This window comes from Pseudopipra pipra, chromosome 2 (genome assembly GCF_036250125.1).
Source record: "Pseudopipra pipra isolate bDixPip1 chromosome 2, bDixPip1.hap1, whole genome shotgun sequence".
NCBI classification, from domain to species: domain Eukaryota; kingdom Metazoa; phylum Chordata; class Aves; order Passeriformes; family Pipridae; genus Pseudopipra; species Pseudopipra pipra.
The window spans coordinates 50319212-50333871 of NC_087550.1; the positions used below are offsets into that span (position 1 = coordinate 50319212).

The 14660-nt window shown below is 38.5% G+C and overlaps 1 protein-coding gene across 1 annotated transcript; it reads left to right on the forward strand.

The window, feature by feature from the left end:
* The first annotated feature begins 3758 nt into the window (after window positions 1-3758).
* RFC3 (replication factor C subunit 3) lies at window positions 3759-14225 on the forward strand. The gene is made up of 9 exons (XM_064645529.1): window positions 3759-3936; window positions 4726-4863; window positions 5988-6055; window positions 8989-9086; window positions 10290-10471; window positions 10721-10857; window positions 10962-11060; window positions 11876-11945; window positions 13211-14225. The coding sequence occupies exons 1-9, from the start codon at window positions 3850-3852 to the stop codon at window positions 13400-13402; spliced, it is 1071 nt and encodes a 356-aa protein (XP_064501599.1). The 5' UTR covers window positions 3759-3849; the 3' UTR covers window positions 13403-14225.
* The last annotated feature ends 435 nt before the right edge of the window (window positions 14226-14660 follow it).

The following is a 14660-nucleotide window of genomic DNA, read 5'->3' on the forward strand; positions in this document are numbered from 1 at the left end:
AAGCAGCATCTTTAATGCTGCCAATCTATATGAGATATATTTGTTTTAGATTTTTATTTGGCTATCACCATTAATGTTGTTTTTTCCACTGTCGTACTCAATCTGCATGACATCAGCATGTCACCAACAGAACAGATGTCACTTTATTAAGGTCTTTTTGTTTTTGTGTTTGTTTTCTGTGCATTGTAATTAGTGATCTGGTCTTTCTTGACACGCTACAATTTTCTTGCAGCAATATAGGTGCTCTGATGGGGACAGGGTGACATAACGTGGAGTGACAGCCAACAGAGTGGCAATGATCTGCTAAAATATTTGAAACTGAAAAGAAAAATCTATCTCAGTCAGCTAAACAGCCTGAAGGATCAAAGGAAGCCAAGCAGTCTTCTGTCTGGAAAACACAAGTCGTACAGTAAAATAGTACTTGGACTTGTTAATGGCTACTCGGATCACTAGCATCAATCATGCTGAAAAGATATTTAGGAGGTCATTAGAATAATGCTCTAATTTGTTCTAGCACTCTTTCAATAAACAGTTTAAAGTTGGTTAAAAACTACTTTTTATATATATGTAAAAGCACAGGACTCAGGTCTTACAGTTTTAGTTCAATTTGAGTATAAAATGGAGCTTCTCTTATAGTGCCTGACATTGAGTCACTTTCTAATAACATGCCTGCTGGTAGTAAGAGGCTCAAAATGCCATTTGTAGTTAAAATCTCTATTTGCAGATACATTGTCTAGCTTAGTCATGCAGAGAAGTCATTTTACCTTTTGACCTTTCTGCTGGACTGAACAAAATGAGTGAAGACATATTCTAACAGTCTTTGTATTTGAGTGAATTGTGCCTGCAGCTGAAATTGCCAGTGTCTTGTATTATTCACATTAATTTATTTGTAAAATACTTAGCCAAACCATTCCATTTTAGATATTTACTTACTTTTGTTCACATTTATAGTGAAGTTAAAAAATTAATGAAGCAGAAAACCAAAGCATTATAGCTCATTTTAATCAGATATAAAGTGCCAGAACTGTAATGCTTCAAATAGGACCAAGTTTTAAAATGATAAAATTTTTACTTAACAAATTAATTTTGTTCATCTGCCTAATTACTTTCTATAGCAAGAAATTACTGAAAAAATAAGTGTAAGCCCATGCTTAAATCCATTGCTGAAGTAGGGCACAATATTCAAGATTTTCTCCTCGGGATAAGAAGAAATACTATGGAAGTTTAATAATAAATAGAGCTAATAATAAAAAGAGACTAGGGTATTTCAGAGACGCTACATGCCTTCACTCCTTGATCTCTTCAAGAGCTGAAAGTATCTAAAAGCCTTCTGGACTGAGTCATGCCTGCTGAAGTCTGACCTCATTCAAAAAAGATTTGTTTTCACTGATACTTTAAAAGCCTGGAGTACCCGTCAGAGCTCTTGCTGGAAGCTGGTATATGTTAGCAAAAACTCTCTGGAGGCTGGAAAAATTGTGTAGGTTATAAGGAGTTATCAAGAAGTTGCAATTAAGTTAAGCATGACATTGACAGACACAAGAAGAACAGCATATAATTCAGAAATTATTAAAAAGTCAGGTAAATGAGCTAAGGATCTGAAAAAGCACAAAAAGGCAAGTCATAAATACAGCTAATCAAAGAGGATACCAAAGAAATTAATGGTCAAATTCAGAGATTACTTTGAAGAACACAGGTGTGGAGCAGAGAGAACAGGCACACATGAGAAACACTGTAGACCCACAAAATGTGAACGCAGAAAATGGCAGAGGAACAGGCCACTCTGTGGTGCTGAGTATAACAAAGGATGTGAAGCTAAGCCTCAGGCAAGTTAGTGCTGCTGCAGCTTTCACAGACTCAGTCATGTACCCGGACAGTGCTGACAAAGCAGTAACAGGAGAATCACAGAATCAATGAGGTTGGAAAAGAGCTCTGGGATCATTGGGTCCAACCTACGACACAACACCAAGTCAACTAGACCATGGCACTGAGTGCAACATCCAGTCTTTCCTTAAACACCTCCAGGGACAGTGACTACACTATCTCCCTGGGCAGCCCATTCCAATGTCTAATGACCCTTTCTGTAAAGAATTTCCTCCTAATATCTAACCTAAACCTCTTCTTGCACAGCTTAAGACTGTAGCCTCTTGTCCTGTCACTAGTTGCCTGACTTCTGTTTGCTACAACCTCCTTTCAGGTAGTTGAATTTGCAATGGCAATCTGCAAATAAAGCTGATTAATGAGTGTCTATGAGTAAGTAATGTAACTATTTCAGATAAACATGAAACATGGTATCAATGGAAGTGCTCTACTACCTGGTGCCTCCAGTAGGTTTTCGTGATCTTTATGAGCAACTTGAATGCCTTGGTTAGTGAAGGCCTTACCTTCCTTGTGCATTCTGTGTGAATAAATGTGCACACAGAGCTGGTAGAACATGAATAGTCACATGAACGTTTCATCTAACTATAATTTTTTTCACAGAAATCATAAAAAAATTAGGTTTGACACTTTTCAGACTATTCATGTGTATATCTATTTCATCACTTCATAGAATTCTACTTTCAAATAATATCACTTGTGCATGATGCTTAATTTATTAGAGATACTACACAAAGAAACAAAATGAGAGTTTCTGTTACATACATATGCTTTGTGCAATTCTCTGCATACGTATTCTGCATATATATAAAGCCACACACATAGACGGAGCTTGCAAATTCACTGTGCAATACATAGCCAATGGGCAACCCATTGATTTATAATGAGGCAGCAAACCCAGGGTAACACCAAGATGAAGGACCAGATGTTCCCCTGACACAGAAAAGTGCCCACAGAATCGACTGTCCCAGGGGTGAAAACACAGCCCTACCATCTGCCATGGACTGATTCAGACTGCACTAGAACAGGGTGAAGTTCTGGAACACCTGCAACATATTGGTGATATAATTGTGTGGGGCAACATGGCAGAAGTTTTCGAGCAGTGGAATAAAACAATCTGAATCCTTCTGGAAGCTAGTTTTGCCATAAAACAAAGTAAGGTAAAGGGACCAGCACAGGAGATCCAGTTTTCAGGAATAAAATGGCAAGATGGGTGTTGTCAGATCCCAATGGACGTTATTAATAAGATAACAATGATGTCTCCACTAACTAACAAAAAAGAAACACAAGCTTTTTTAGGTGTTGTGGGGTTTTGGAGAATGCATATTCCAAATTACAGCCTAATTATAAGCCCTCTCTCTCTTTATAGCCTTAAGCTGCACCAAGGGATGTTTAGGTTGGACATCAGTAACAATTTCTTCACAGAAAGAGTGATGAGACATTGGACTGGGCTGCCCAGGGAGATGGTGTAGTCACTTTCCCCGGAGGTGTTCAAGGAAAGACTGAATGTGGCACTCAGTGCCGTGGTCTAGTTGACATGGTGGTGTTCGGTCACAGGTTGGACTCGATGATCCCAGAGGTCTTTTCCAACCTAAACTGATTCTGTGACTCCGCGAAACGCCCCGTAAGAGGACCGATTTCAAATGGGGGTCGGAGGGCTCGGTGCCCCGGCGGGGAGCCAGTGTGGTGGTTCCCGCTGTGGGTGTAGAGTTCATGTCCTTCACAGTGACTGGTATGGGGCTATTTCGGTAAAGCCCTCGCGGAGCGCAGTGGCGGCTGCTGCCAGGGCTCGCTCTGTCGCTCGAGAGGGGGGAACCCAGCGCCGGCTGGGACCGAGCGGGACCACCGGGATCACCCGCCCGGCCCGGCCTGGGCTGGGAGCGCCGCGGGGGCGGGGCCGCCACGGCTGCGGTTTGTCCCTCGGCGGCCGCCGTAGCGGGCGCGCTTTCCGCCGCCGCGGGTTTCTGTAGCGCCATGAGCCTGTGGGCCGACAAGCACCGGCCCGGTGCCCTCAGCCGCCTCGACTTCCACCGCGAGCAGGCGGCGCGGCTCCGCAACCTGGTCAGTGAGGCAGGCATGGGCACCTGGGGCCGCCGTGCTTCGGCGGCCTCCCCACCGGGAACTGCCCGCGGCCCTGCGGCCTCCGGGTCCTCTCCTCCCCGCAGGGAGGGTCCCTCGGGAGCTGGGATTCCGCCTCAGTATGGGGGAGAACTTCTCTGCTGTGCGGGGGACCGCACACTGGAACAGGCTGTCCAGAAAGGTTATGGAGTCTCCCTCACGGCAGATATCCAGGAACCATCTGGATGCAATGTGCTCTGGGATGGCCCTGCCTGAGCAGGGAGGTTGGATCAGATGAACCACTGGGGTCCCTTCCAGCCTGACTTCATTTAAACACAGGCTACCTGTTACTCCTTTGCCTATATTCAAAGCTTGCAAGTGAAACACCGAAGTAATTCTCTCTCTCTCTCTCTCTCTCTCTCTCTCTCATAAGTGTGTGTCTATTTTAATCTTTCTTTAAAGCCTTTTTACCATGTGTTTATTGCAGCTGTCATTCTAGTAACCCTGGAAAGCATGTAAATGCTGGGATGGGTTTTTTGAGGGTTTTGTTGTTTGTTGGTTTGTTTGGGGTAATTTTTTGTGGGATGAAGTGTTTGAAGTGAAAAAAGTTACATATGTTCTATAGAAAATGTTGCTGCAGGAAAGGGATTCAGCAATTTTAAGTCTATGTACTATGTTATCATGGAGCTGTAAGAGTCATTTAACATAAACTTGGGTGAGAATGGAAGAATGCATACTCTTTTCTAAAGAAAATACTGTTATAACTAACTAATCTTGTTGCTTTTTGTTCAGGTTCAGTGTGGTGACTTTCCTCATCTGTTGGTGTATGGACCATCAGGAGCTGGAAAAAAGACAAGAATAATGTGCTTGTTAAGGGAATTGTATGGTGCAGGAGTGGAGAAACTGAGGATTGAGCATCAGAGTATAACGGTAAAAAAAATAAGTCTCCCATCTGCTGTGAAGTAATATGGATATACTGACAGGTTTCTGTTGTGAGCCTTTGTATTTTTTTGAGCTTTAAAACTAATTTTTTTCCCCACTCAGTATATTCAAACTTCTTTATGTAATTAATCATACTGGTTTGGTTATATGAACAAGTAGTTTTCCAAATGTTCTTGTTCCTTAGGTCTTCAGGCTGTGGGGTTCTCTGTTTTCTGTGCCTGGCTGACTGTTCTTATGTGTTATTTTGTTTGGGGTGGGGGTTTTAATTTGTTGTCTACAGGTCGGTTCGGACACTAGCATCTGTCACAACAGACAAGTTCTGAATTAAATGTATAGAATTTAATTTATCTGTAGAAATAAGGGTTATTTTTTAAATTCTTAGTACTGCTTTTTGCATATATGCAAGTTTTACCTTGTTTTCTCATTCTCGTAGTGGCAATTTCAGCATTAGCAAAAAAAAAATCAATTTAAATTTTATCTGCCCTGATCGTAGGCATTTATATATTACCTATTAAAAATCCTTGCTGTAGGAGGCTTAACCAGCAAGGGATTAACAGGCTTCATTGATAAATAAGTTATTTAATGTTTTCTTTTTAATTCTCAGTGGTGGAATAAATAATATATTTAAACTGGATGATAGAAATGTAGAATATATTTAACTGTTCGGACCCAAATTCGGTACTGCTATAAATAGTAATGTTTTCTTCAAACAAAGTAGAGACTTGAAATTCTTTGGCAGGAGAAGTTAATAGCCACTTCGGGCTTGTCCAGCATTTTTGCCTCCAGAACTTTTCTTTGGATGGGCAGAGTGTCACTTATTTTGAACAACTGATGCCAGTAATGATCCTTCTTTTAAAAAACTCTGGAGTAACTGGAGTGTGCAGTAATACATAGCAGATGTTGCTATAATAATCATTGCTGCTATTTTACAGGTGGATGATGTGTCAGTACTCCTTTTTTCCTTTGGAGGTGGGGTTGGAGGAATAGGAGATACGCAAGTCCAGTGTCTCAGCAGTTCTTTGATCTCTGAGACTCTTGTTTTGCCTGTTGTAGTCTGTAAGATAGATTTTTAGAACACTTTCTGAAACTTAACATGCTTACTTTCTATATAGGCACCTTCTAAAAAGAAGATTGAAATTAGCACCATTGCAAGTAATTATCACCTTGAAGTTAACCCAAGGTAAGTGTACAGTAAAAATGCCTCACTTCCAAGGTAAGCTAATGGTCATGTTGTAGGTGGTTTCAGCCTGGATATATGAGGGACTGATTGCCCAGTCTGTTGCCTGAGCAAATTAGATAATGGTTTATGGGTTTGATCTGCAAATGAGAACAGGGAGAGGATTTTTAATTGAACAACTCTAAATGAACAGAAATTGGGATTGCTGCATACTAAAGATGCTAATGTTCTGCTTAACTAACCACATAAGCATGCTCTTGTTGAGGACTGGGTAACAGAAACAATTCTGGATTCATAGCCTTAACCATTTCAGTTGATATTGAGAAGTTTTATTGGAACTAACACCTCCATACTGTTAGTTCTCTTACAAGTACAAAACTAAAAGAATTTGAAAGTAAGCAAGATTTGCCCAGTAACTATTCAAATAAAGCGTTTAAAGTACAAGAAAGAACACCACCAAAAAATACTGTGAATCCTGTCTTGAGTGAGGTCAGATGTTGATCTAAACAACAGAAGCTATAATGTGTTACTATATGTCTTCTTTGGCAGTTGTGAAATTGTAATAGTTCACTGATTGATAAGTTCATTGACCCAAAGTAAATACTTGTATTTGCCTGAAACCTGTAACGTTGCTTTAAGTCACATAAGAGTGAATGTCATTGTGCACTGGGAGACCTTGGTTATGTTGGCTTTGTTGTCTATGTTGCACTTGTGAGATAATGTGTACCCCGAAGTAACTTTGTGCTTACTGCTAAACCTTTGCTCATGCTGCTTTGCATTTTAGAAGCTATTCTCATGTGCCAGATCCCCTTAAAAATCTTGTTCTGCAGCTAATCTGTGTCTTGATTAGTGAATATCTGCTGGTGTTCTAAAACAGACACAAATAATTAATAGTTTATCAATAAAAGCTGAGAGTTTTATTGGTAGTTAACTGAATATGTCATTTTGATGGTATAAAATGCGTCACCCTTAAGTCTTCTGCTCTGATAACCTGATACTACTAATGCTGCAGAGAGTACTTAGAGCTTGAAACATAGATTTCACAGAATATTCTGAATTGGAAGGGACCCAAGGGATCATCGAGTCCAACTCTTAAGTGAATGGCTCATATGGGGATTGAACCCACAACCTTGGTGTTATTAGCACCGTACTCTAACCAACTAAGCTAATCTCATATAAAATAATCGTATTTCACCTTAAATACAAAAATCCTGAAAGTGTAGAATTAGCGTAGTAGTTGTTGTACATAACAGTAGTGCTGAGTTTTGATTAAGAATCAATATATTGATTCATAGGCTTTAAGTATCAAGCAATTGTCATGTTTTTGTCTGACCAGACAGTAAACCTGCCTGTGCTGTACTATCACCTGTGAAATTTGACTGAGTTATAATACAGTGAAATGATGTTGTGCATCTTGAGTAACATGGAATGTGATAAATGGCTAACAGGGAAAGGAAATTAATTTCTGGGAAGGACGCTGCAGATACTGACTGTGTTATGAAACTTAAATTTAGTTAACATTAGATAGAAATGTAATATTTAACAGAAATGTTCTTCTTCCTTCAAAAGGAGGATATTGTCTGAATTCCAAAGTGTTGTCTTCTGGTCACTTGACTAGCTTGGGTAGATGCTTTAAAATGGGTTCTGCTGAATTAGTGCATCCTTAAAGAATAAAGAGGAATAAAAATTAAATGCTTGTCTGGTAACTACCTTTGTTTATTGTTTTCCTAGAATGTTTGATGTGGTCACATGATACCAAGGATAATCTTTTGCCTTGAAATTATATCTCTGGGTTCTCTGTAGCTGCAGAAAATAATTTATATATTAGAACACTATTTTAATCACTTTCCATTTCTAACAACTGGCATAGCTCATAAGTAGAACTGTAGTAGAAGACTTGTTTCATTTTTATTACAGCACAAATACAAAAGCAATGATCTGCTGCCTTGCTGAAGGACAGAGCTCTGCAGTCCAAGTCAGTGTAGCCCATGGAGCATTTTGTGAATTGTTGAGCATATAAACCTTTCTCTGTTCTGCTGCCTTCTCCTTGGCAATAATGGAGAGGGTCTGGTTCAGTGGTGAAGAGAACAGTGCAGACAAATGTCTTTTCATTTGCTTGCCAGTGAAATATAGCAGAGCTACTGCTGCTTCTGTGAAGGCAATTGTCTGGGATGCTAAATAGGCAGTGTTTTTTTCCCCTTTTTCTTTGCATTTTTGGTGATCCACCTTGCAAGTCAGTAGTCCCCTCTGGTTGTCAAATCTGAGTCAAGCTAGCTGAGGTACTATAACCTGGGGACTGAGAAAGCTGTGCAATGCTACTGTAGTGGATAGTGAAGGGGCAAGAGAAATTTTCCCCATGTTTTACTGCCTTCCTAGAGGAAAAAAGCAAACCTAATGCTGTAATAGTATCTCAATATCAGTATTTTACTAGTACCTTGTAACTTCAGTGTCTGCCATTCAAGTGTGCATTAAGAATTTAGATTGTTCGTGGCATGACATCTAGTTTTTGGTGGGGAAAAAAACCCCCTGCTTTGGAGTCCATTGAGTCAGGCATCCTGTTATGTTGTTAGACTTAATTGTTCTTTCCATAATGAGTGAAAGTGTTCACATTGTCTGTCTTTGTCCAGGTTATAGGTAACAAAAGTTTAGATTTCTTATCCCAGAAGAATAAGTTCTATTTTTATGAGTTAATTTGACAATGGTTTCACTACTCTTCAATACAGTGCTACTAATCCAGCTGTGCCTGCATAAGCTTTGGGTTGTTCTTATTACTGGGAGGGTAACTTTGAACAAAGTATGTGTGTTGAGCTTAATTCTAACCCTAGCAGCTTCTGAATTTTGTTGAGTCAGTTGATCAGGGGGTTGGTTAGGGGGTTATATTTTATATGCAATATAAAGTTGTTTTAAAACAAGATTTATTCAAACTCCTGTTACAGTGATGCGGGAAACAATGACCGTGTAGTAATTCAGGAACTCTTGAAGACAGTAGCACAGTCCCAACAGCTTGAGACAAGTACTCAGCGAGATTTTAAAGGTGAGTAGAGCAGTTAAAACCAGTGAAGGGCTTTTTAAACTTGGGATTTTTTTCAGAAATTTTATCTCATTGTTTCATATGTGTACCTTCATGCATTATGCAGGTAAAAACAAACCTATTCCCATTTAGAAGATTTTTATCCATAGTGTACAGAGGGACACTTGGTAAGAAAATTAAGAGACTTTCATTGAATTTTCCAAGATGCTTGTTTTTCCTCCCAATGACTAACTTGAAAGCAAAATCAGAACTATATAATGGGATTTTAGGAGAGAGGAAATCTTGATAGATAGTAGAGCAGAAATTAGCTGAAAATGTTCATGGATTTATTACTCTGTCAGATTTTCCTACTGTTCTGTCTTGCTGTTCTCAGAAAGTACTGTTTCACCTGAGCTGCTAGACACTGATTGTCTCTACCAGTTATTGATGTATATATCCTTACAGCTGCAGTTATACTATATCCCTCAAAGTATCTTGTAAGCTGTCTGATATTGCTAGGCTGTGTGTATAACCAGAAGTGGAAGAAGAATACTGGGATGACTTGTTCCTCCAGGCTCTGGACAATTCAGAGTATTGAAATGAGCCATCTATCAGTTGCCTATGGAGGAACCTGCAGAAGATAGCTGGTTAGGTTGGCTGCTTTGTATTAGGTGTCTCCTGATGGTTGTGAAGCATTTTTTAAATACATTTTTCTTTTTTTCTTTAAAAGACCATGGAAAGGTGCTGCAGCTACAATAATAAGGCAGCTTTTTACTATTTCTTTGTCAGGCTAAGACATTGGCTTTTAGATATAAAATGTATTGAGGCGAGTCTTCAAGTAATTTTTGCTTTTTGGTATATCCTTATGCCATAACTTCTCCTCCATTTCTCACTTCAAAACTCCTATAAGAAGTTACTGTACTAGTTATCAAGGTGAAAGCTGCTACACCTATCTGGATTATTTCTTGGCACTGAAGCATTGCAGGCCCTGCTCTGAAGAAGTTGCCATTCCAGGACGTGAATATAGTGTGTGAGGGAGCAGATTGTACAGTCAAAAAAGGCATGTGGGTTATCTTAATCTTTATTTTCCTGCCTGTGGGATCATACTGCCTTCTTCTGCATATTATCATTTATTCTGGTATTATCACTTGTGCGTCAAAAGTATTTGTTTTCTTAGAAAGATTTGATATTAATACAAAACCCCACTATTTTTAATCCTTTTTCCAGTGGTGCTGTTAACAGAAGTTGACAAACTCACTAAAGATGCTCAGCATGCTTTGCGAAGAACAATGGAGAAATACATGGCGACATGCAGGTTGATCCTGTGCTGCAACTCCATGTCAAAAATTATAGGACCTATTCAAAGCAGATGCCTGGCTATACGAGTGCCTGCTCCCAGCATTGAAGATGTATGTTAAAATAGAAGCAGATATAAATTATTTAAAAATCCTACTAGATAAGTTCTTGCTGTGGACTTACGAGATATTTTACTTTCACATAGTGACCTAGCTTTTCTTTGTGGTGAGTGACTTGTCAAGCATGGCTTATGAAAGACTGGTCCATCTCTGGTCCAGGAATCTTTCTAACAGGAGAATATGTAGTTGCTGAACGATTTGCTAAGTGTTGTACTCCCTGATATCTGTTTTCCATCCATCTAGATCTGCCATGTCTTGTCCAGTGTGTGTAAGAAAGAAGGCCTGACTCTTCCTCAGGAACTAGCTCAAAGGATTGCAGAGAAATCTGGCAGGAATCTTCGGAAAGCACTACTTATGTGTGAGTGCTGCAGAGTACAACAGTAAGTCACCACAAAAATTAATGAATTACCTTACTTTAAGGTCATGCTAGAATAGGTGACAATTAGCTCTGATATTAATTTTTAAAAAATTTATTACTATGTAGGTATCCTTTTACTGCTGATCAAGACATTCCCGAGATGGACTGGGAAGTTTACTTGAGAGAAACTGCGAATGCCATTGTTGGTCAACAGACACCACAAAGGTAGATGAATGGACTTGTTTAGAGTTCTAAATTATGTTTTTGGTGTGTTCTGGAACCTAAAAAAGAAAAAAAAAAAAGTTGAATTTAAAAAATGTTATCTTTACTTATGTGTAATTTTTTTTTAATTCTATTGGAGGTGGTACTTTGCAGCCAGAGGAAGTGAGCTTTAAAATTGCCAGAGGACACTGAATGAGTATCAGGAAACGAAAAGCTATTGCTTTTCCCTATTGAAGCTTAGTAAACAAAAGTGAGCATAGGCTTAGTTGCATGTTGTGTTTTCTGTCTTTTTTTTGGTGGGGGGCATGAAATGTCACTTAATTTAAATGCTTGTAGTGTCTGACCTTCTGATACCAAAAGCTGAGCATTGGTAACTGTGTCACGTTGGCCACCTAATAATCTTACCCCTTTTTATAAACAAGGAAACAGAAAAACAGCATAAAGGAATCCTGTGGTGCTAATCAATTTTGTTTGTGTCTCCTCAGTAATCTTAAGCATGAATAATAACTTAGATATGAAGAGGAATTAAAGGAACACAAGCCTGAGACAAATTCTAATAGCCTTGTAGCTTCTAGATTAACTCAGACCATTGTAACTAGAGTATGTGTAACTTGTCTTTTGAGTAAAAGGTGATATGGAGCATTGAATTGAAATTGACTTGTGCAATGCTTTTGGGTTTAAAATAACATGCAAAGCCAAAAGCAGAAAAGAAACTTTGCTTGGTTGACTTTTTCCTGAAACATATTTCACAAATAGTGAAAATACATTAGAATGCATTGGGATCATACTTCTCATATTTTGTGGTGTCTTTCCCACAGGCTTTTAGAGGTCCGTGGACGGCTTTATGAACTCTTGACACATTGCATTCCTCCTGAGATTATAATGAAGGTAATTCAGCTGTCCAGCTCTTATTGTGTTGTAAATATTAATGCTATGACAGTCCCAACTAGAGTTTAAAAAAACAAAACAACACCAAAACATCACAAATTATTCGGATATTGATGGAAAGCTGTGTCCTTTCCAAATAGACATGAATCACCATCCGTGGAGGTGTTCAAAAAACTAGTATACTTGGCACTTTGTGATATGGATTAGTAGGCCTGATGGTATTAGATCAAAGGTTGTACTTGATCATCTTGGTCCTATTTTACAAACTTAATGACTATATGATTCTGTAGGCTATGATATGTTTTCATATCAAATCAAATACGATTTTTTTTTTAAAGTTTTGCTGTTAGAAATTCAGTATTTGCTATGTGCTAGTGGAGAGATGTGCTGAAGGATGCTAGAGCAGCAGGCCTTTTCAAAGACAGAAGTCATCTTGAGAGGAAAAAAGCAATTGGGACGTGTATGTTCTTATTTTTAGCATGATGAAAGGATGCTGAAGACATCTAGAGGAGAACAAAGATTAAAGATAATGTTTGCAGCTTAACCTAGGTGGACTCTGCCTTCAGATATAATTTTTTTTTCACATTAACTGATTTCTGTTTTCTGACATTTTTGGTAGTTAGATGTTTCTTTAACCTTCATTTCTTATGGTAGGTTAGTGCATCCTGCATTGCTATGTTGGGGAGGCAAAAGGTGCATATTCTCTACCCTCTCCATTTTCATAAACTTGAAATGATTTAGAGATACTTCTCACCTAATCCTGACTGTTTTAGTACAGATGGATTTGCAATGATTTTATTGCTGTCTGGGATCTAAAATAATGCGTTTGGGAGTTTTGTAATGACTAAAGTATTGTGGTCAAGTTGTATTGTGTCTGCACATAAATATGTATGTAAATATAAACAGATATACTTAAATTCTAAATAAGCCCTTTCCTTGTTTTTTTTTTATAAATGCTGTTTCTCTTTGTGCTCGATGCTGGCAGGATAGAAGTAAGTGGTTTTAATACACTTGGTAAGAATTCTCCCCAGGGCCGTGTGCCTCCATGCAGTAGAGGTTACAGTATTTGGAGATGAGATTAATTTATTTTCTTTATTAAGGCATAAATAGTTCCAGTAAATTATTCTTGAATGTTTCTGCTGTTGGATTAATGAGTGAACTATTGTCATAGCTTGGCTATTTTCAGAGAAAGAAGGTTATCCTCTTAACAAAAAATATCTGATTTTTCAAATACTGTCCTGTTTTTTCCTTTTTTCCCATTTTAGGGCCTCCTGACAGAACTTCTAAATAACTGTGATGGACAACTGAAAGGAGAAGTTGCACAGATGGCGGCCTTCTATGAACACCGCCTGCAACTGGGCAGCAAAGCCATTTATCATCTGGAAGCATTTGTTGCAAAGTTTATGGCAATTTACAAGAAGTTCATGGAGGACGGGCTAGATGACATGATGTTCTAGCTGATACCTGAAGTTGTACACAGAATGTTGCGTCAAGATACCAGTAATGTAGCAAATGCCTACTTGTCGGTGCTTGATTACATGTGGGTCTAGTTCTAAGTCAAATATTTTTATTTTGCTGTTTAATAAAGCAGTGTTTGCTCAGCTTTAGAAACCAGATGGAGTGTTCGACAGCCACAAATCCGTCTTTATATCCATACAAAATACATTGGCCTTTCAGAAAGACAGCACGTTGCCTTGGAAGATGTATAAGATCATAGTTGCTTTGCAGTATTTGTAAGCTGACATTAAGAAGAGAGAACACAGATGCTGTGTGCTTGGTTTTTGTTTGTTAATCACAGATGGGCAGGGCTGTAATAAAAAAAATGCTTTTTCCATGTTGTGGTAAGTTCCAGCTTGAACATGTATTTCCTGCCTGCTGATCTATACATCTTACTGTTTGTCTGGCTTTTTTTTTTTTCTTAGCCACATTGTTTTCTGTGGTGCGCTCACACAGAATGTTTTCTGACATTTTTTTCTTTGTAAGCAGTTGTGTTGAATTTGTGGATGAACAGACTTTTGTGTTGCTTGTAAATCATGTTGACCACAGGGAACATCTTGTTTAGAAGAATTATACCTATATAAAGCAAGTCCACTTGCTGTCTGATACTTTCACCTCAAAATACATAATGCTGTTCAGGTAAAGGTTATTCCTTTAACTATTTTTAGCAAAGGATAAAGTTTTGGCTTTTAACAAATATTTTTTCACCTCTTAAATTGATATGTGACATTTTTGAAGTGGCAAAAATAAATTGTAGAAAATATGAACAAATGAAATGCTGAATTGGTGTTTTATACTGTCTGTGATGTTTTTTGCTTTGACACAGACATCTTTCAGAAAGGTGGGATATCCCACACATGCTCTGAGACTAAAGGGAGACACTGAAGTTTAAAAAATCCAAACAAATACAAGCAACAAGAAAAAGGAAAAAAACCCCAACCTCCCAAAATAGTAATAATAATACTAGAAAGCCAACACCACCTGTCTGCAAATCTTTCAGATGTTTATATACTATGGTAACCTAAAAATTACTGAATTCATGACCTTTATTACTTCACTGTGCTAATTTAGGCTATTACTAGATAATATTTAAAGCTAAAGTGAATTAAATACTGTTTCCTGTTCCCTTCCCCCTCCTCTTTTTCTCCAGGAAAGGGTTTAATATTTGAGACTTTTTTTGTTAGAGGTAGTTACACATAATGGCAGTTGTTTTGGAAA